The following is a 23,556-nucleotide window of genomic DNA, read 5'->3' as shown; positions in this document are numbered from 1 at the left end:
TAAACATTAAAAAAAGAGTTAAAGCGTAAAGAATTTTAAATGCTGTACCCCAATTAAAGTCTTCGAATAATATTTCCAAATAGCCACTAATGTGCATGACAAAAAAAGGAAAATCATAAATTCTAAAATGATGGTAAAAATAAGAGAATGATGCATCTCTTCAGTGAACATCCTAGTCAAACACTCTTTTGGAAGGAGCTACTATGTCAAAGGTTAGTAAAGCTGCCTTATTTAAGCAAAAGAACAAACAGGTAATCCCTTTTCAGACTCCTCACTCTTCCACAAGACTTTTCATATAGTCCCTCAAATTCAGTGAGTGATTGGTGCATCTCTATCAAAAAGTTTTTTTGTGTGTTTAAACCAAAGTTGTGCACAAAAACTAGGATGCATCACAAATCATCAGGGTGTGAATTGTATTTGCATTTTGTACATGCTTCTCTATACTCAATTCTCTATTTCAGGGAGTGTGTGTGTGTGCTGGACACACACTGCTTTTTGAAATAAAATTTCAGCCAGAGCTGCCATTTAGGTGCAAAAGTCTAAAAGAAAACTCATAGGAAGAGATGTGAGTTTCACTTCACATTACATGTGTTGTGCATTGAGGTCCACATTACACTCACATGGAGGATTTGAGTAGATCCACAGCCTCTGTTTGCTGGAAGTGTTTGGCAAAGTCTAAAGCTGTCCTGAAATGAGATGAGAACACTTTTGCGTCATGTATTCAAAGCATTTACATGTGACAAACAATACAATGGCTACATTTACATGCACAGTATTGCGGTTTTTGTCCTTATTCTGAAAAAGAAAAAGAAGACAATCCAACTAAGCTGTTTCCATGGCAAATAAAAAAGAATTCTCCACTGATATTGCTGTTTACATGCAGCTGTGAGGATGTTTTTTTTTCCTGCCTGCCTGGCTGTCTTCAGTGTCCTGTCCCTATCCTGGACAAGGTGATGGTGTTGCGTTATATATTCCGAGACTAGATAAACTGAAAACGGGTCAGATGAGAGAGGTCTGGCTATGTGAGACTAGATATGACTTGAATGCCACACTTGTCAGCCTCCAGTAAAAACAGCTGTTCAAACGTTTAATGTTACCCTGGTACCACAAAGATTTAACGTTAGCCCATATTTCTAACTCTGTCGTAATGATTCAGCGCAGAATTATAGATCAAGCTTGACAAGGAGGAAAGCCCGGAGGAGGTTTGATTGACATGTGAATTTTTCCCTACATATGATGTTACAAATTGTCTCATGTTTCAATTGTAGGACCACAGTGCCATGTAGATGTTATAGCCTACATATTCGTATCATCTGATGTCTGAGTGTTTTCAGTCAGTAGCGTGACTTTATTGGTCCAGGTGTGATTCATAGTATTTTGAGTCTCTAGTGTGACCTGAATGGGACTTAACTTAGTGGCCTAACATCAGCTTAACATGAAGAATGTCCTACCATCCATTGGCTGCTTTCATGTTGATGTTGGCCCCCATGCTGAGCAGTTGCTCCATCGGTGTGAGGAACCCTCGACCTGCTGCCACCATCAGAGGTGTGGACCCTGTCTCGCTGTGCCTGTAGTCCACTAGGTAAAAGAATACAAGTATGAGGAAACAGCTAGAGCATTCATATATTAAATGCATTCATTCATTCATTCTCATGTTCATTAGAAGTGATTCAGTAACTGCTACTCTTTACTCTGAGACCACTAAAAGACAGCCTTCTTTCGACAGTACTTAAGCTGATGGGAGTGTTTTGTTGTTTATTTAGCTAATTCTGTATCTGAGATGAAGTTGTTTGTGTGTCTCTTCGAACTAAGTCTGATGTATTGATTAAGTATTTTGGTAGTTGTTCACATATTTGCCTATATACTTTTACTGGAGGATACTACTACATGGCAAACATTAGCTTGTTGTCCCATTGTTGTCCCTGCTGATGCTGATGTGCTTATTGTCCCAATTACTGTCCCTTCTTGTCACACCCCCATACTAGCCCTACACTGCCCCTATTTTTATGTGTGTATTGCATCTTGTGAAAGAAAGACTAATGCTCCAAACGGACGGCAGATATGGGAGGCAGAGATCATGCATACACATTGTTAAAAGCAAGTTTATCTTTGACCTTAGTCTAACAATGTTTTGAGTCTTTGTTTAGAATAACAATGTGACTTGTGACACTTCCATTTACTTTCTTAATCCTCAAACTTTCTGGTTATTTCCAGGTTAAGTGACAATATTAGACATTTTTAATGAGAAGCATATGTAACTTATTTTACAAAAACTGTATAGTATATCGTAAAATGGTAAAGTTTCTGGAAATTCAGTTGAAAAAACTGACAAATAAAGGTTAATCACCATGACTGAAATAACTATTACCAAGTAGTAGTGTACATATTTTCAAATGTATGTATAACCTCCAAAGAAAATATTAATAATTCCAAAAAGATGAATAAGAGAGAAGTCCTGAGAGCAATACCGTTAACCCTTTCATAGAGGATGAGGTTGAAGAGCTGAGTGAAAGCATCCTGGTCTTCATTGAGGAAAATGTTGGAAATGCAGGAGTCCATTTCTTTCATCAGCCACTGCTCCAACTGTTCTGTGCCATTCTCATTCTGTCACACAAAATCACACACAGAGTCAACAGTCAGGTTTCAAATAACACACCTACACTCAATACAACTTGTCTGGATGAAGCCTCAGAAACCCCTTTCTGCCATCAGATTGGGAGGAGGTGGGGTTGCGTTTTCCAATTTCCAGAGTTCAAACAGACATTATAAAGTGAAATTCAACGCCTTTCTTTTACTTTTTCAAGCATTATTTTTCCCATTTTAAAGACTTCATTCAAAGCAAACAATTAATTTTCAATTATATTGTTAATATATGAATACACATATAGAGATCTGACAACCTTGAAGACAGTTTTTAACTGAACAGAACCACCTCATGCTGAAAAAATTTCAACTCAACAACTTCAACAATGTATGTGTGCGTGCGACCAAAAATCATATATGTAATTGCTTTTTAAAAAAAGAATAGATTTAAAACTGTATCAGAGTTTATTTATGTTAAATATATTAAATCTAACAAAATGCCATTCCTAGAGTAGCAACAGTAATGTTTACAACAGCAAAGTCACAATATACACTCAACAATATCTCATTGGAGTCAACATCACAATACAGAGTGAATGAAGAACATAGACATAAATCAGTATCAGTCATCCCTCCTGTCCTCTATCCTCCTCCCTCTGCTGAGATGATTCACTGGAGTGGCCCAGGTGGCCCACTGCTGGTAAATGGAGGATAGTATAATATAAAGTATAAAATATGTCTGTTAGAATTATTTGTCTCAGCCAGCAACAGTTTACAAGAATTTGCATAATTTTAAGATATGTCTCAAACTAATTTAAACAGACTCCATACAGGCAGATTTTGTTTTGGCTCGTTGTAACAATATGCCAATCTGCACTGGCACAGAGCGGACAGAGCAGATTAAAATGACCCTGCTCTACATGTTTACATGGTTACGCTTGTTGAACAGGAGACCTGATAAAGTAAGTAAAGGCTTTTTACTTGCAGAGGGTTTGTTGTACTGTAATGAACATTAGTAGGAGGGGCTCCTCTGCTCTCCTATACACAGACAGGGCTGGGAGACCAGAGGAGTCTGCGTCAGGGACGACAGCCCACAAAATGGATACAGATAAACAGCCACCGACGTCAGAGCTAACGGAGCTAACACGCCATTACGATCTATAATAATTTAGCTATAATTTAGTCCCAGGGCCTGTGTTTCAGTACCCAACCCTTCATTAACTGAACTTTCCACACACAACCCAGTCCGTTTACAATTGCAAAGGAGTTCACAGTACAGTATTCACTGGAGGAAACAGCCAGCTGGAGTGAGAACAAGACAGAATAATTCTATGTCGACTTTTAATTTTCAGGGGGCTACATGGGTATTACTTGCCATTAGACAAGAGTGCTGCTGCACAACTGGTCAAATTCACAAGGTGTCACAAGCTTTCTACATACTTTTACATTTTAATGAAATCTAACAAAAGGCTTATCAAGCCTTAGGGAAAATGAGTAGTGGCGCTACATCAGCTCAAAATGGCCACATGCTTGATGACTGAGGTAATTAAACTGTCTCCTTTTAGCCACACTGACCAGCCAATTAAGATGCTGAACACTGGACTTGATCAGACCCACTGGAGTGGTGCATAGAGAGTGGTGTGTGTGCTTGTTGGTTTACGGTTTTGTTGAAGGTGCCGTCTCCTCTTTCCAGGGAGTTGCTGTCCTGGTCCCGGCCTGTGGCAGACACTGTGGTCATCTGTTCCCCTTCTACACAACTATTCTCCACAGCCTTACACCACTCCGTCAAACGCTTCTGCTTCTTCTCCTCTGAGACAAGATTATGTGATACACACAGAGGAAATTAAGACAACATGTAGGATGCAAAGATGCCTTTTGTGTGATAAAGGTAACTAATTAATAAAAGGTTCATACTTCTGTGTGTCTCCTCCTTGTATTTCCTCATGTCCTTATTGTTGAAGCCTGTCAGCTTCAGAATGTCCTCCAGAAAGAATTCCTTCACTTCAAACTGTCTTCCTTTGACTAAAAAAATATATTTTTTAAATTGTCATTAATTCATAAAAATACACTAACAATAATAATAATCAACATCCCATTCCTCATACACACATTTGTAGTGTTTCAGTTTATAATAACCATGTACTGATGTATTGATTCAGTGATCAACAGTTCAATATCAGTGATGCAAAGTGAAAAACCTCTTTGAAAATCATCTTTAAGAAATGCCTTTATCTGGGAAGTTCCCCTGGCAGATCGGTCACCTCCTTCCTTCATAACAAGCAGCCAAAAAAAAGGCAATCAGGATATTTACTTTCCTCTCAGAAATAAATCAGCAGTGTGGAAATATTTTGGATTTTGGAGAAAAGACGGCTCATCAAGCATATCACCTAGAAATCCACTAACTTGTTGCTCTAAATATGGCAATATTACTAGCTGTTCTGTTTCAACAACGTCAGGCTGAAAAACATGCATACAGGCTAAATTTCAGCCACAGTGTTCTGCTGGGAGATGCTGATTTACACTGGCAATGAGCGAGAAAGTATGAATAATGCATGTTATTTGCTGCTATCAGAAGGGGGAAAGTCTGCTAGACGAGTCATTTTTGAGGTGAATTTAATACTTGTGTTAAATCTTCTTGTTGCTAAGCCATGTTTTATGTGTTAGTAAAGTCATTTTAAGGTAAACTTTACTGCACTTAATCAGTTACAGTGGTTTACAATTATTTATGTGCTGTATATTGCTTTAATGGCGAAAAGCAGAAAAACGGGTGGCAGCTTCTCCTGACCAGTTGCGTCAAATAGGCAGATGATATCATCTCATGTTGATTGTAGACCCATGAACTTTTCCCAGGTCACATCATGGATTTTCTTTCTTTTCTATTTTTTGTTTCTTGTGGAGCGTTCAACATTAGTGGCCAGATGAGGCAGGACTAATGAGGACCAACAACAGTTCTGTCTGTCTGTCTGATTAGTTAAAGAAAATTGAGTGACATCTACTCCTTAAGAGCAGCCAGCAAGTCATAGGGTCAGAGGGTAACTAACTACCTATATCGATTAGCTGCATGTCATCAGTGTAGTGGTGAGAGATTAGCAAATTAACTGGCTAATGAGGTTGTCTAAAGGTAACATGTTAAAGTGAGAAAAGAATGAGACCATGGATTGAACCTTGCCGAATGTCACAGAGCACATGGGTGGTTGAGGACACAAAGTTGTCTATGACACCCCAAAACGTTCAGTGAAACATATACTGAATTTGTCCTGTGGGGGAACCAGTAAAGGTATATCTTATCTCAGGACAATAGCCAATTGAGAGCAAAGCCTGAGATACCAACCGACTTATTTAGACATTTAGCCAGGATGGAGTGATCAATAGTATCAAAAGCAGAGGTTAAGTCAGGTAGGGCTAGAATTAAATGTTTACCAATGTCAGCCGCATGAGGACGTCATTTGTCACTGTTGGTAGAGATTGGAATTTATTTAAAAAATGATGGACGTAGTAGGACTTACGATTGATCACAGGGCAGGAGCCAAAATACTTCAGGAACAGGTCTACATCCAGAGCAGCACTGGAGAGAATAAGTTTTAATGTTGGGATCTTCTGAAGCACATCCTGCATTTTAGTGAGCAGGAAATCAGTCAGACCATCACGCTCATGCACCTCGTCCTGTTAAAACACAGAAAGAACAACATAGGACAAAAGAACAAAACATAGCTTTTCAGCCTGCTGTTATGTTACTCTTCAAAAAACAATCCAAGCTTTAAATATGTGTATTTCATAAGCTTCAAATATGTGTATTTCATAAGCAGGAATACAGAGTGGACGAGTTTCCTGATTTTTGATGCTCACCACAATGACATGTGTGACAGTTGTCAGGCTGGCATCTCCAGCCATCAATGTTCTGAGGAACACTCCACTGGTGCAAAAGGTTAGCAGCGTCTTGGGGGAGACCCTAAGATTTCAACAGTTACAAGAAACATGTCCTTATTGAGCAAACTAACTGTTTTCCAGAAGTTCACAAATGTTAGACATGGAACATTACATAAATGCTAATTGTGCAAATAGAAGTTAAATAGTTACTTTAGGTTTGGGAGAGGGGCCATGCCTCAATCTAACCTCACCTAAGAGGCCCTTTTCAGGTGTCAATCAGTAAGATTGATCTATCTGTAAATGTAATTGCGCTTTCTTTTTCATGTGAATGTTCCTCCCTGCTTCTTCAGATTCAAGAGAGCAGAGAGAATGAACGAAGGAGAAATTAGTTATGACAGCAGACCAGCCTAAACTGACAAATACCCCCCTCCCTTTCATTCCCATCCTCACATCCAGTCATCAATCCAAAATGTCACATAATAGGTGGATTTTGTTAGGCAGAAGCATATAACAGACTTTTTGTTCTATATCTACAGAAACGAAAGCTGACATGTATCACTGTATGTGCTGCTTAAACTCAAACAATTTGTTTAATAATTGAGCTGAGTCCAGGAAATACCCATGACTAACTCTTCAGGTGGAATTGTTGTGGCAAAACAAATTCCCCAAAAGCTTTTTTTTTCCAAATACAGCTCCAATGTTCAAATTTCGGATGTTTGTTTAATTGCTGTACAACGGATCGACCGAAGAAGCCAGCAGAACCAAGTCATCTGCAAAAAGCAGAGACAAAATTCTGAGGTTTTATAACTGGACACTCTCCTCATCATGGCTACTCCTAGAGGTCCTGTAGACTGAATGAGTAAACTCCCATGACCTCTACAGCAGGTCTGCAAGGGTAAAGTGCTGGTCCACTGTTCCACAACCGGGATGGAATCTGCATTGAACCTCCTGATTCCGAGGTTCGCCATTCGGCCAGAGCCTCCATTCTAGCACCCTGGAATAAACTTTCCCAGGGAGGCTGAGTAGTGTGATACCTTGATAATTTGAGTACTTCTTTTTGAAAAGAGGAACCGCCACCCCAGAAGAAAACAGACAGATGGATACGATACTTTCTCCACCACTATGGTCTATAGGGATAATTTCCATCGAACTTCAATTGCACAAATCAGAAATTTCTTAACTTCTATTTAATCAAAATTCTCTTTCAAAGCCATACACAAAGATTCAGAATGTGGAATACTGTGTCCAGATTTTCATAGTAAATATGGAATAGTGTGCCCTACAAAAACACAAAGCATGTAGACACTCTGGTCTACTCTACCTGCTCTCTAGTCTGATGTGATAGCCGACAGTCTGGCCCACACTCTCTCCTCTCTCAGCTGCCACTCTCTCAGCCACAGCAATGGCAGCCAGACGTCTGGGCTGAGTGCAGAAGATTCTGCAGGGCTCATTATTCCTACTGCACTCATCCAGGAGGAACTGTGGGATCTGGACAACACACAACAATTAATTACCTTTACAGCCTTCATGCTGAGGCTCTGTATGGTATAGTTATACAATATCAGTCCCTCCAAAAATGCTATATTTTGTAAACACTGAAAGACATGCAAATCAAACAAATCTCTGCACACTTCCAAGATCTTGCGATTGTGTTTTAGTATCAATAATACCATATTTGTATAAAAAATGAAAAAATGAAAAATGAAATATCATTATGACCACTAAACTCTAAAAGGATGAAATGTCATTATGACCACTAAACTCTATTATTCGAAAATACTGAATTCCACACCATGGTATCTCATACATTATGAAATCAGTGATTTTTGATAACATTAATTTGCTTTCAAAATTTCATATTAGAGACATCAATAATTTCCTCCAATTTGGTATTACGGGAGACAACTAAAACAGTTAAATAAACCTGAAACATGTCTATTCATTCTGTTTAAAACCAGTATGTGTGCACAGTCAAGTGACTTTTCTTCCATGCATCAGTGTTTGTGTTGCGTGAGTTCTTCACACTTGAGTTTAAATTGGTATGTCTAATAGAGATTTATTTCTATTGATCTGCAGTGTCCGTATCAATGGAATGGAATTCAACATTTACAACTGCAACAATGTGTGTCTAAAGCTTTTCTCATGTCAGCAGATGCACAAATTTCTTCCAGTGGTGCAAAATAAAACTTAAGAGCTTCAGCACTGTGGCTGGAAAACATCCTGGGAAGAGTTTAATCTCTCAGGTCTGTACAAATTTTCATCACAATCTGTGAGCTGTTGGACGGTGTATCTGTCGGGGAGAACCACCTGTGTAGTTTTTCCAGAGCCAGTTTCTCCCACCACCAGCACTACCCTGTTCTCTCTGATGAGCTGGACAATCTCCCCCTGGCGTTCATGCACAGGCAGGGAGCATCGAAAGCTGTCCAGTTCTGATGGACTCCTCCTCCGAGGCGCCATGGGTATGCCGTTGTTTAAGCGCCCACTTGTCCTATTCCTGTCACAACTGTTGTCTGAGGAAAGAGGTGAAGATTATTACCCGACCCTATACAACATATGAGTTAACTTGACATTCAGGTATTATTTCCTACTTGCAAAGCAGACGCCTAGTATGGTTACTTTCTGGTAAAATACATCAGGTATTCCAGCAACTTTCTTCTGTTTGAACAGTGTGTTATTTCCCACAAAATCACAGTGACAGATATTGTGCGATGACTTTGACAACCAAAAAACAACCAATTGCAAAGATATAACCTTCTATTATTGTTTTATAATGTAGTCCATAGAACAAAGAGTCAGGAATGTTTCTTATAAGTGGGCAGTATAGAGGCGCACCAGATTGATTACATCACCATTACATTAGTTTTGCCATTTTTACATCGGCACATGTGTATGTGGTGATCACACGGACAATTAAATCACTCCCCAACAAGAAAAGGAAAAATGAATGGATAAGGGCGAGCTCTATCCCAAGTCAAAAAAGCTGCATTTCAGTCAGGTGACAAGGAAGCATGCAACACCGCTGGAGTGAAACTGATAACTGGTATCAAGTGGAGATATCAGCAAAGAGTGGAGCAAGACCTGAACATTAACAACACCAAAGACATGGGGAAGAGTATCCATACCATTACAGGCTACAAAAGCAGGAACACACCCATCATGTGCGTGGCCACGCTGCCAGATGAGCTAAATATTTAATGCTTGCTTTGATCTCCTCAACAAGGACTCAGCCGTAAAGTCTACTCTACATCCAGAGGACTGACCACTGTCAGTAACCAGAGTGGATGTGAGAACAATCCTGCTTAGAGTGAACATGAGCAAAGCTTCTGGGCCTGATAACATCCCTTGCCGTGTAAACATGTGCCAGTCAGCTAATTGATTTTATTACTGACATTTTAAACACATCAGTGTCACAGGAGAATGTCAAATGTACTGGTGTTGTCATTATATTGGAATTTTTAACTTCAATACAATACCTTTTCTTGACACAACATTGAAGGGATAAAAAATTTGATTGAATTCAAATCTAAATATAACAAGGCTTGTGTATTGTGTGAAGCACAGCAGCATATACAGTCCTGTTCAAAAGATTACATCCACTTGTGAAGAGCAGGCATGTCAGTCTTGAGTTCCAATGAGTTCTACAGCTCTCATTTTTCTGATGGAATGAACACACACTACTTTGTCACTAAAAACATTCATGAAGTTTGGTTCAATAATGAATTTATTATAGGTCTTCTGAAAATGTGACCAAATCTGCTGGATCAAAAATATACATACTTAACTGGAACGATCAATTAAGGTGATTATAGAAAGTTGCGTCAATCAAATGTTCTTTGTAGCGTGGCCTCCTAACTTCCTCTAACTGATTCTGATTATAAAATTTAATAATTTATAAAATTTATAAGGTATAAAATTTGATTTGATTTGATTTGATTTGATTGATAACAGCTGCTGACTTTTCTGGGCCCATTTTAATAGGGCTTGTTTGATACAGTCATTAGATTCAGCCACAAACACTAGAATGGGAAAGTCTGAAAGAGCACATTATTGATTTGATCAAGTCAAGAAAGTCACTTGGAGCCATTTCAAAGCAGTTACAGGTCCCAAGATCAACTGTACAAACATTTCTTTGTAAGTATAAAGTGCATGGCACAGTTGTGTCACTGCCACGATCAGGAAGAAAACACAAACTATCACCTGCTGCTGAGAGAAAACTGGTCAGGATGGTCAAGAGTCAATGAAAAACCACCAAAAAGAAAGTCTGCAATCAATTAGAAGCTGCTGGAAGACGGCAGTGTCCACAGTCAAGTGTGTTTTACATCAACATGAGCTGAGAGGCTGCCGTGCAAGAAAGAAGCCCTTGATCCAGACGCTGTTTGGAGGAGAGAAGGTGAGACCTTCAAAACCCAAAGAACACCATAACTACTGTCAAGCATAGTGGTGGTGCTGGTAGTATTATGTTGTGGGGCTGTTTTGCTGCCAGTGGACCTATTGCTCTACAAAAAGTAAAGGCAATAATGAAGGAGGATTATCTCCAAATTCTTCAGGAAAACCTAAAATCATCAGCAGAAGATTGGCTCTTGGGTGCAGTTGGGTGTTCCAACAGGACAATGATCCCAAACACACGTCAAAAGTGGTAAAGGAACGGATCAATCAGGCTAGAATTGAGCTTTTGGAATGGCCTTCATAAAGTCCTGACTTGAACCCCATCAGAACATGTGGACTGTACTGAAGAAACAAGTCTGTGCCAGGACGCCAACAAATGTAGTTGAACTGCACCGACTCTATAGAGGAGGAGTGGTTACATTTCAGGCATGCCAGAAGTTATTGGATGACTATCAAAAGCACCTAATTGACGTGAAATTGGCAGAGACATTTAATCAAATATTAAAATTACTGTATGTATATTTTTTGACCCAGCAGATTTGGTCACATTTTCAGAAGACATATAATTAATTCATTACTGACACAAACTTCATGAATGTTTTTTGTGACTAAGTAGTTTGTGTTCCACTCATTCATCACAGAAAACTGAGAGTTGTAGAACTGAAGACTGCCATGAAATACAGGTGCATCTAAAAAAATTGAATAGCATGGAAAAGTTCATTTTTTTCTGTAATTTAATTTTAAAAAAGTGACACTTTCATATATTCTAGATTCATTACACATAAAGTGAAATATTTCAAACCTTTGCCAGTGCTTGACTGGCCAGCCAACTCGCAGACCCAACAATACAAACGTGCTGAAGGCTGCTATCAAAGTAACCTGGGCTTCCATAACACCTCAGCAGTGCCACAGGCTGATTGCCTCCATGCCATGCTGTATTGATGCAGTAATTCACGCAAAAGGAGCCCTGACCAAGTATTGAGTGATTTAATAAACATACCACATGAACCACATGAAGGCTGGTTGGGTCAACAACCCACAAGTGGCCCTAACGACTCTGAAACTCAGAGCTCACACGTGTCCTTAACGACTCTGTAAGGACACTCCCACACAGGGTTTAAAAGCCTGCAACTCCTCTCCAGTTAGTTAGAACTGAAGAAGCCTCTTGGATGAGAGGTGAAACGTCTTCAAGGAACTGAAACACATCCAGTTGCTTATGATACAGCACTTAGAATGACTATGACCTGGATGAATGAGAACCTTCATCAACATAAATGAACATACTTTTCAGATGGTCAACATTTCTGTATTATAAATCTTTTTTGTGATTGGACTTATGTAATTAATCTTAATTAAGATTAATTAATTACACAAAAATTAACGCGTTAAAAATTTTTACACATTTTAATCGCACTTATTTTTGCACCGCGGAACGTTTCTCACTGGATGAGTTTCAGGCGTACCGATTATACTGGAGCACAATTATTTAACGAGTTAAAAAGCCGCCGACACTGATCACTGCCCATGGATCTATAAAGATTTAATGTAGCCTGAACGCAGTTCAAACCGACCCGGTGCCTCAGCACTGCGACCAAGCTTTGATAAACACACCGGATCCGCGCCGGTTTACAGTATCCTCCTGGAGTTTAGCCAGTCGCTACTGTTTAAAAAGCGCTCGTCGCAGTGGAGCTGAGAACAGCGGAGTTTCCTCTGCTGCAGCTGAACAGCTGACATGTGGTCAAGACGTAGGTAGCCTACAGACCTGTCACTGTCTCACGGTGCACATCACACAGGGAAAACATAGCGCTGCCTGTGTTTTATTAATGTTTACATCAGGCTGAGTTCAACAAATCAGTTTATGCTACTGTGATTTAAGTAGTTAAATACAGTAATCATCATAGTGTCGTGGCAGGAAAGACCATTTACCAAATAACGTGTTACTTAAACATGTTTCATTGTGCTGTGCTCTAAAAATAAACTAACAAACTAGTGCAGAGTCCTGTATAAGGAATGTTCAGCTTAAATTTTCCCCTTAAATTTAGGTTCTCAGGAAAATCGCATCTTATCAGGTAATCGTTAATCGATCGATAAGGTCCATCAACTAACGATTAATGAATGAATCGATAATTTGCATCCCTAGTCTGTTGGTCTTGGTTAAGTACCACCTTGAAAAAAATTAAACAATGTTTTGTTGCTTAAGCTTATGTATTCAGTCATTATTCAATGGTATACTAAAACCCATATGAAAAAAATTGCTTCTCACTGTTCTCAGGTCAATTATTTATATGCGATTAAAAATGCGATTAATTTCGATTAATTAATTACAAAGCCTCTAATTAATTAGATTAATTTTTTTAATCGAGTCCCGGCCCTAATTTTAAGATAGTGTTTTTTGATTTTCATGAGCTGTAGGCCATAATCATCAAAATTACAACACAAAAAGGCTTGAAATATCTCAATGTATGTGTAATTAACCTAGAATATATGAAAGCTTCACTTTTTGAATGAAATTACAGAAAGAGATGAACTTTTACATGATATTCTAATTTTTGACACGTACCTGTACATCTTCTTTACAAGTGTATGTAAACTGTATGTTATTTTACATTTGAAAATAGTCAAAGTCTTTTCCTATCAAATGAAACTCTACTGTTGCTGTTTAAGATTCCTCTGGCCCCGATAGCTCTGAGGGGGATTAGCTTCACTTTGAGAATTACAAATGACTGTTGGGCCAACAACAGAACAACAACTGGGCCATATTTTTTAATGCTTCAGTGATATTGAGATGGGAGCTTTCACCAAACTTTGGGAATTCTTTACAGAGGTTGGCTTGTTCTTGATCATTGCTCTGAAGCATCGATTGTGCATGGCTTGCCAAAATCCTTTGCCTTTCCTTGTTCATTTGCCTCAATTGTGAAGTATTTCCATACAGCACTCCTGATGTTTTCTATGTCAATCACAACCTGTCACAGAGGCTTTGTATGTGCCATCTTAAATGGGCCATAACCAGTCAGGAAATACCTCTATCAGGAGGGTTTCAGCCATAGTTTTTGCAAGCCCCATGGGGCCTAAGTTGACTCAGCACATGGCCTAAGCAACAGGTTTTTTTTTAAATGTGTTTCTAAGCTCTTTTTTAAACTAAAATGTAGCAAACTCTGAGAAATAACTCAAATGTGAGGCTGAAAGAGAGAAATAGAGGGAGCATGTGTGTGACAGTGAGCAGAACAGCCAACTTCATACAACACATAGCAGTACTGTATGTAGCCTACAGTTTAGGCTTTTGGTTTGTGAATGAATACTACTACTCCTTAAGACCCCAGCCCTGTGTCTTGCTTGCCTGCTAATGAAAGTTTAGCCCTGGAGTGAAAAAAAACTTCCACCCAGACTCACATTATCTAATAATCCATTTATATAGCTTTTGTTTTGTGTGTAACATAAGGGACTAAAACTTGCATTTAGTTGCGCAATCTTGTGATGTAAGATAATACGAGAATTAACCTTGTACCTTGTACATTGTCTTATAACAGTTAAAATGTGTAAGTCACTGCACAGTCCTAGTTATACATAGACATTTACACTCACCAGGCTCTGGAGACAAAGGCATGCCACTCTTATTGTTGGGCTGTAGGTCTATGCGTTCCCTACTGCTGACGGGAAACCTCTGAAGAAGGATGCGGATGGAATATAATGAATTGTGGAAGAGAGTTAGGGGCATGGCAGGCTGAGGTTTTTCTGATCCATCCTTCTTCCTGAGGGTGAGGAAGCGAGTTGTTCCTTTCCTGAAAGGATAAAAGGAGAAATGTCTTTCATGCTCATAAACTGATTTTGGCTTGTGTTTATCGCAAGCCAAAAATGTTGCAGTAAATGGTCCAAAAGTCTTAGTGTGGTCCTACTATTATATTCACTTTGGTCAATTTATGTCAGATGTTAAATTATTTAATGCAAAAATCTATTTTCACAAGTGTACAATTTCCATCCAGAATGGGAAGATGAATTTCTTTTTATCTTGGGAGAGTGTGTATGTATGTTGTGTCGCCAAAGACATGCACTGTCTACAAAATGACACCAACAACCAAAGATTCAACAACACAACCCACCAAAGAGCAGAGAATGTTTTTAATTACTTCAAAAACTGGAATAGTCAGTGATCTGTACTATTGGACGACCAGTAGCAAAGGCTATTGGAGGGCAACGTACATTAGAGGTCGACCGATAGTGGATTTTTAAAGGCTGATATAATAACGATAGTTGGGAGAAGGAAAGGCTGATAGCCGATTAATTGGCGAATATCAAAAATATATATATTTAATTAAATGTATTTTTTGCTTGTAAGTACAACATAATATAATTATAAATATATTTTCATATATTTATATTTATATAAATATATATATATATACAAGTTACCAAAGACACTACCAGTTAGCACATTACTGTTGTTTGGTCCTGTAACATTGCTTTGTGGGTCATTTCTCTTTCATTTGATGAGTGAAGGATCTGTTTGGCTGTCAGACTGTGAACCCCATTTTCCTTTTCCATTCACGCAGACGCCAGCTCGACTCTGCTGCAGCTCTCATGCTACCTCCAGTGGTGGATCAGAGCTGCAGCGAAACTGTCCCACCTCTCCGCATCTGAAACTTTCACACAGACGGCGATGTGGAGAATCAGCGCATGATTCCCGCACTGAAAGGGCAGTGTGAATGGGGCTAGAGACACCATTCACCCTATTACAAGACACTGTACCATCAAAATGATTTTGAAGCTGTTATTTTCAGGTAAAAAAAAAAAAAAGTTACATAATATTGCTTGAACTTCCAGAAACACATAGCTAATATCTCCAAGACTGCCTTTTTTGTCTTTGAAATATATCTAAAGTGAGATGCTTTATATCAGTCAAATTCTGAAAAGCTGGTTCATGCATTTATTTATAGTAGACTACATTATTGTAATGCACTTTTTGCTGTACTGACAGAGCAGATGTTAATTAAACTCCAGCTTATTTAGACTGCTGCAGCCAGAGTTTTAACTAAAACTAAACGGTATGAACACATTACTCCACTTTTAACTTCTCTTCCCTGGCTCCCAGCAAAAAAAAACATTTATTTTAAAATACTCCTTATCGTTTTTAAATTGATGCAACACCCAGCTCCTTCCCATGTCCTTGACATGCTCACCGAATACACACCGGACATATCCGTTAAATCATTCAATTAAGGTCTCCTCCTCATACCTAGAATTACAGTCTATTACTACAACCATGTGTTCTTTTAAACGCAGACAAAAAACGTATCTTTATTTATTTATTTTTGAATTTTACTACAATAATTAACAAATAGTTGCATGAACATGTCTGAACTTATAAACAACCCCCACCCACAAAAACATTCAGATAATACAACTTTGATTCCACAAGTAAATAGATAAATAAACAAATATACAATTACTGTAAATACTCATTAATAAAACATCAAATAACTAAAAAAAAGAAGAAAAATAACATGTACATATGTATATAAAGGCAAACACAATACCACTGTATACATATTTACACACATAGACATTACACATACATACAAATACACATAAATACATACCTACAGATATAAACACACAATTACAAATAAGTTATAATAATTTTTTCAGGGTCCTAATGCAGTGAAACCTTCTTTCTAGGGTACTGACATGTATTAAAACAAGCACGAGAGGGGAGATGAAAGGAGTTTATTCCAACATAAAGTTATCAGAGCCTGAAGCACCAATCTGACTAAGGAAAGGTTGCTCTCACCCCCTGCACCAGACCCTGGAAGCCTTGAGGAGCTCTTTTTTTTTGTAAATATCTATTTATTTTCTATTTAACTTCAAGCATATTTTTCTGATTCTTTTTCCTGTACTGTTGCATCTGGAGCTGTTGTAACAAGTGAATTTCCCCGTTGTGGGATAAATAAAGCATAAATCTTATCTTATATCAATGTAAACTTGTGTGCTGACCCCTAACATTGTGTCTTATCTTCTCCATCTTAATAGGGTACAACATATCTCTAATCCATTGTGCAAATTGGAGAGTTGCAATCTTTCCATCCAACTAAGACTTGTCACCTGGCCACCAGTGTTGCAAAAGACAAGATTTTATTGTATTTAAAATACAACTTTGTGTGTTACTACTACACCAAACAGAGCAAGGGAGGCTGATTTTAAGTGAATTGGGATAGTTTAACTTTGGTCCAGTGCAACAGAAAATTTAAAACTGCATAACAGTATGCTTCATACATATTGAAGATCAATATATATATTCCTTTAATCATTTTGGACCAGATGAGTTCTGAGATTTCAGAAGTCCAAATTTGCCTCCCACTGGCCTTTAAGGAAGTAAAGCTTGTCATGTTTTCGGTCATTAATAAAGTATATGTCACTTATCATTCCCTTCCCAGATGATATGATGCCATTGCTTGAGTCTGGGAGTGTGTCTGGAGGCTGTGAGGGGAATTGAGTGATATTTGATGATATGAAACTATGAATTTGTAAATATCTAAAGAACTGTGTTCGCTGTATGTTGAATTTCAGAACAATCTGTTCAAAAGACACAAATGAGCCATCTATGAACACGTCTTTGAATGAACAAATCCCATAGCTCAGCCAAGTACTGAATAGAGCATCCGTCTGAGATGGAATGAATAGATGGTTCTTAACAATGGGGGCAAGAATTGAAAATTTATAAATCTCAAAAGACTGTTGCAATATTTTTAAAGAATGAATAACAACTAGGTTAGAGGTATATTTGATAAGAGGCTCTGGATATGGCAAACAGAAGCATAATGAGGTGGTTTTGCAGCAGTCTCTCTCTAGAATCAGCCGATCGGGTACAACAATTATTTCACTTCCTGCTATCCAATGGGAGATAATTTTATCATTTGCTGCCCAATAATGGAACTGAAAGTTAGGCAGTCCAAGTCCTCCCTGCTGAGAAGAGCCCCATTCATTCTGCCATTTCAGTGCAGGAATCATGCGCCAATTCTCCGTATCGCCGTCTGTGAAGAAGTTACAGATGCGGAGAGGGAGGACAGTTTCGCTGCGGCTCTGATTCGCCTTGGAAGGAAGTTTCAGAGCAGCTGCAGAGGCGAGCCGGCGTCCATGTGAATGGAAAAGCCAGAGGCATGGATCAGGGGTGTGTCGATCTGATGGTGTTGACAGTCTGACAACTGAACAGATCCTTCACTCATCAAATAAAAGAGAAATATCCCACACTTCAACCCACAAAGCAATGTTACAGGACCAAACAACAGTACTGGTAGTGTCTTTAGCAACTTAAATGAGGGAAAAAAATATGTTATATGCCGAAAAATGTTTGTCATCCTGTCTGTCCTACTGACTGTTTGTTGCATTTCTGCGCGAAAAACAGCATCTGTCCCCGGCAGCAGAGCCAGGCAGCTCCTGCAGTTGATCACAATGAGATGTGAAACTTTAACTCACCATGTCTCTGTCACCTTCAACTCTTGTGTTGTTGTAGTTACTGTCTCTGACAACTTGTATTGAAAAAAATCACTGTGATGGTCAGCCCTCCCGACCGAGACTTCAGTGAACTTTCCCCCAGAAAACAGCATCCCTCCCCGCGAGTAAAAGAGTCAGACAGCGTCCTGTTTACTAATGGTGATTATGTAATTATGTAATTTAGAGCGAAAAACCCAACTTTGTCATTTTCCAGGATGTTTGGTGGGTCAGGATCTCAATCACAACACATCACAACTGCATCCATATGATTATAAACAGTCGGAGAATACATATTTAAATTAACAGGTGGACACCGGGGAAAAACACACAGATCTCAACGTCATGACGTGTACCATCATGTCTGTTTTGGAGCCGCAGCGCCGGCGTGCTGTATGAATTGACACACTGGTGCGGCTAGCTGCTTGGTTCAGTGTGAACATACAGAGGCAGAGAAATGGCTAGGCAGGAAATGGTGTGGCAGAGAAATGGTGAGCCTTCGCTGCGGCGAAAAGGGCTACTGCCTCTGGAGTATAGCTCTGTGTATGTGTGGATACTTTTTATTTCAAATAAATGAGGAAAGTTTCCTATTTACTGAAATAAAAAACGCCTTTGTGAAGAAAACTGGTATACACTGAAATTTGTAAAGAAATTTGGGTAATATGCTCATCTTTATGGCGTTAATTCTAGCTGGCAAGGTTAAAGGTAACAGATCCCAGTGATCACTATCTTCCTTAAGGGAGGACAGGAGAGGGGGAAAATTTGCTGTGAAAAGGTCAGACCCAGACACCAAGGTATTAGTTTTTTCCATACACAATGTTAAAGGTGAAACGGAGATTCTCTTGCTGCCAAATTTATGGGTATCAATTCACTTTTTCATCCTTAAAGGCCATGATTTCAGACGGGCCTGCCGCCGCAGGAGATGCTTGAGCGAGGTCACCTGTGTCATGGCGAGATCCTGGGGGTAGACGGCGTGCTGGCCTTTGCAAGCCCGGTTGTTGTCATGTTGGCATTACGACCTTTGGTGCTTCTTCCAGCCATGGTTTGTTTTTCCATTCAATTATTGAGTAAATTGCATTACAATCTATGGATATATTTTCAGAATATCAAGCCAAATAACACTTAAAGTTCTGAAGTGCAACCCCCCCATTCTATGTTTTTATTTTATATGTTTTTATTGTATTGTATTGTACTGTGTTGTATTGTATTGTACGCGATTTTGTCATGTATGGTGTTTACTTTAATTTCTAAGCGCATTGAGTCTATGCTTGTTGTATGAAATGTGCTATATAAATAAACCTAGGTCTTGGCAGAGGAACTTACCCTTTGCTCTTCGAAATGTAACCGAGGGACTGGGCCATCCGATGAATGAAAGCCCTCTCAGTACTGGACAAGGAGGAGGGAAATTCCATCTCTGTTCAGTCAGGGAAAGGAAAATGAAAAATAAGGACCATCATACCTTTCTGCTCACACTGGCACAAATTAGTGATGGGAATTATGACTTTAAATGACACCTTTTTTGCTTGGGGGGTTACTTGTTTTGTCTGCAAAAAAATCACTAAGATAATGATAGGCTATGATTTGGATCAGGTTCAAATTTTCATATCCTGTTACATTAATTCTCATGATTCACATGATTTCATTCACACATTTTGTGAAGTTATTTTTTGTATTGATTTATTTTCTATAAATAATTTAATTTGCAACCAAAGCATAGGCTAGATAATAAATGGGATTAAAAACATGTTCACCCTTAAAATAATCAAGTCAATGAATAAATATGTAACATACAAAATATGGACTAATGATTCTTAATCATAAAATGTTTTTTAAAAAAACAAAAGCAAATTACAGATGGTAAAATGCACAAAAAGCTTTATTCTCCTTTGTAATAATAGGCAAACTAAATATGCAATAATTAAGATCAGTGTATGTAATGGAATAGTAGCTTTAGAGGCCACCAAATTTGGGCTTTTATGGCCAAAATGTTTCTCAGAGGAGAGGCATACTCCAGGACCCCCCTAGCTGGCTAATCCATATTCTTGTGGAAAGCAGGCTGATCATTTATCGGGACGATATTTACAATGCATCTCTAATGCTGCTTTTCCTTTTTCAGGTATTCCTACTTTAACTCTAGCTCACTATAGTTTTTCTATATTCATTCTATATTTTTGGTATTCCCTGTTCTCACTCCATCGCTCCTCTACTGATTACTTCTGCCTGTCAGGACTTCCTAAAATAAATAAAGTAAAAGTCAGATTTAAATGAATTTACTCTGAAATTGTTTGATTAATTTGGTGAATTCTGATAACATGACAATGAAATGGTGCAACTTAATTTATTAAAGGGTAACTTCGCCAATTTTCAACCTTAATCTAATGGAATTTAGTGCATGCTGAGGGACACACCAGTGAGCCCCTCAATGTTCTCTGTGTCTGTCTTACTTCCGAGAACCAGTGACATCACTGGTTCTCGGAAGAACAATTCAGTTTGGATTTCTAGTCTCCATCCTGGGTACCCAGCAGGCGTGATAGACAATACATACATGGGGGCGTGTCAGCTGGCACTCAAACTCAAAACTTCTTTCCTGTCTCGCTTGTATGCACACTAGCCATGTGTTCACTTATTCAAGTAAGAGCAAACAACTGAAGAAATCCAGCAAAGAGAGGCCAAGCTGCAGCTGAAACAGCATGAGGACATGGTCAACAGCGACTATCGAGAACGACTGGTGGTGTGTTTGCTCACATTGCCCTCCGATGCCAACAGAAACAGATTATTTCTGCTGCTGCTGCGTGGACAGTTTTTGTTGGATACTGTCGCCGACAACCAGGCTGAAGCATATGCTTACATGAAAGTTCACTTGTGGTTTGCGCAGAGGTGTGCCAGAGACCTTCTTCAGGATCCTAAAACTAAACTGAGCAAAAACTCTAACAGACGCTAAACGCTAACAGAATAATTCGCCTCAGCTTCATAGGGACTTTGAAACCACCAAATAACCTGCTTTAATGAATTTCCTTTGTTTATACAATGCAGATTTTTTAAATATTATATTTCTATGAGGCACTGGAAATGTCTTCTCAGCAGACATACCACAGGCAATAAACCTGGCATATAATATTCCTCATACTCGCAGCTGTATAGTGACGTTAGCGAGCTACACGTTGAGTCCCGTTCTTTTGATTGTTATTCTAAATCATTATTAATACCATTATTAAGATAATACACACAGCGGTCAGGTTGTGATCTGACATTCATGCACATTTCTCCTTGTTTCGTTTAGCGTTGCTTGAAATATGACCTGAAGTGACAGGCTGTGAAGAGTGCGGGTCATCGATCCACTCAGCCATCTTCCATATTATTGTTTTTGTTGCATTCATTCAAAGTCGCTTCACATTTTTTTTTTTGAACAATGTTATGAATTCATATTTTTCTAAGTCTTTAAACAAAAATGCTTATTAGGTTTGTTCACATTTTAGTCATTTTTATCCTTCATAGTTATAGTCTAGTTTTAGTCAAAGAAAAGTCATTACATGTTAGTCAACTTTTAGTCATTGCTTTCAGTCATGAAAAAAGAGATTGGCTGGATGCTGAGCGTATGTTATTACTGCAATGTGTTTTGACAGGTAAGGCACATGAGGCGTATGCTGTGCTCAGTGTGGCTAAAATCAGAGTGTACGTAACAGTTAAAGCTGCTGTGTTGAAAGCTTATGAGTTGATGTCTGAGGTATATCAACATCTTGGGAGAAATCTGGTAAACAGCCAAATATGGAGCTTGCCAGGGAGTTAGTCAAGCATTTCAATCGTGGGAGTAATTCGCTGGGTGTTCATAATTGAGAAGCTTTGTGCAATTTGATTGTCTTGAAGCAGTTTAAATACTCTGTACCCTCCGTCATTGCTACCTATGTAAATAAACATAAAGTGAGTAAAGTCTGTAGGTATTAACTCAGGTCAATGGTTTTTTACAGATTTACAAAAACAGAGACCCTAATTCTATTATATTGCTTATGGTTAATATTTTTAACTGTAGGGAGATGACGACAGATCTTATAACTTATCTCTGCAAAAAATTAATTCATAAAAATATTGTTGACATTTTTTATACATCTTTTCATGTCATGTCTTTATTGTTGCATCAAATTATTAGGAGCAGTATTAATAAGAGCATTGTTAAGTATTGGTATCGATAAGCAGTATCAGTATCGACATCAGCATTGTTTGAATTGTAAAGATCCCCATCCATACATGTAACATAATAACTAACTTTACACAGACAACCAAACTGAAGTGTTCTGCTTTCAATTTCTGATATAAAACATTGTTACCTTTTTCGTCACTGTATCGGAACCTCTCCAGAGAGAGGTTCACTGCTATCTTGACTTCTTCATCAAGGCCGGTGGAGCTGGAACAATGCCGTGGTGTGTTCTGGCTCTTGGCCTGTTTACGTGAAGCTCTGCCATGATTTGACATGATGCGCTGTAAAAAATAGAGTCAAAAATCAGTATGTCTCAACACAGGGACAGCAAGAATTGCAGACAAAACACACATACAGGTGAACATTTCCTCCAAGTCAATTGTTGGAAACTATTAAAACGTCTAATCAACCAAACAGCTGAACCTTTTTTTTTTCTTTGCTAGACCATATCTCAATAACAGTTGAGCTAGGTAATACATTGATTTTATATCTAAAGATAAACTTTTCTTGTGGGCACGAGAAAGTATCAGAAAGTTGTTATATGAATAGAGTAATACAAAAAAATATATACTTAGATTAATCCAAAAAATAATCGATAGATTTATCGATAAAAAAAATAATCATTAGGTGCAGCCCTAATTAGGAGAAAGGATGGGCCAGGGCTAGCTGGATAGCATGTTAACTTCAGTAGATATCTCTGCAACACAGTACATAGACGTATTTGACATAACTCCAACCGTGTTGTTTCTTCACACTCTGTTGATAATGTTAGTACTTTTCTTAAGCTTTAAACTAAAATACTGGCCATATCTTAAATATTGCCCCTTAATGTACCCAGAAAACAAGACAGGTCAACTAATGAGAGCATTGGGAACACTTGGAAATCACATACACGCACACTTTAATTGTGTGTCAAGTGACTTACTTCGAGAGCGGACAGTTAAGGGTATGTGTGAAAATCTTTTTTTGTCTTGTGTATGTATTTTTAGGGTCGCACCAGATATATTATGGCCCATAGTCAGCAACTTAACTCCCAGGCTAGCAGG

At 38.5% G+C, this 23,556-nt stretch overlaps 1 protein-coding gene across 4 annotated transcripts in view; it reads right to left on the bottom strand.

Moving 5' to 3' along the window:
• ythdc2 (YTH domain containing 2) overlaps positions 1 to 23,556 on the bottom strand; it is a 49,797-nt gene that overhangs the window by 24,465 nt on the left and 1,776 nt on the right. For all 4 annotated transcript variants that reach the window (XM_084383759.1, XM_084383757.1, XM_084383760.1 and 1 more), the window contains exons 3-14: positions 22,641 to 22,791; positions 19,642 to 19,732; positions 14,419 to 14,615; positions 8,758 to 8,960; positions 7,772 to 7,938; positions 6,430 to 6,532; positions 6,090 to 6,246; positions 4,498 to 4,605; positions 4,244 to 4,392; positions 2,469 to 2,604; positions 1,452 to 1,578; positions 621 to 686 (exon numbers count right to left, since the gene is read on the bottom strand). In XM_084383759.1, the coding sequence (XP_084239885.1) occupies positions 621 to 686; positions 1,452 to 1,578; positions 2,469 to 2,604; positions 4,244 to 4,392; positions 4,498 to 4,605; positions 6,090 to 6,246; positions 6,430 to 6,532; positions 7,772 to 7,938; positions 8,758 to 8,960; positions 14,419 to 14,615; positions 19,642 to 19,732; positions 22,641 to 22,785 (1,649 nt within the window). In that variant the 5' untranslated portion in view covers positions 22,786 to 22,791. The remainder of the gene's footprint in view (positions 1 to 620; positions 687 to 1,451; positions 1,579 to 2,468; positions 2,605 to 4,243; positions 4,393 to 4,497; positions 4,606 to 6,089; positions 6,247 to 6,429; positions 6,533 to 7,771; positions 7,939 to 8,757; positions 8,961 to 14,418; positions 14,616 to 19,641; positions 19,733 to 22,640; positions 22,792 to 23,556) is intronic.

The sequence above is a fragment of the Pagrus pagrus genome, assembly GCF_965226575.1.
Source record: "Pagrus pagrus genome assembly, chromosome: 19".
NCBI classification, from domain to species: domain Eukaryota; kingdom Metazoa; phylum Chordata; class Actinopteri; order Spariformes; family Sparidae; genus Pagrus; species Pagrus pagrus.
Note: the sequence above shows the minus strand (reverse complement) of the source record. Positions and strands in the feature narration are given on the sequence as shown.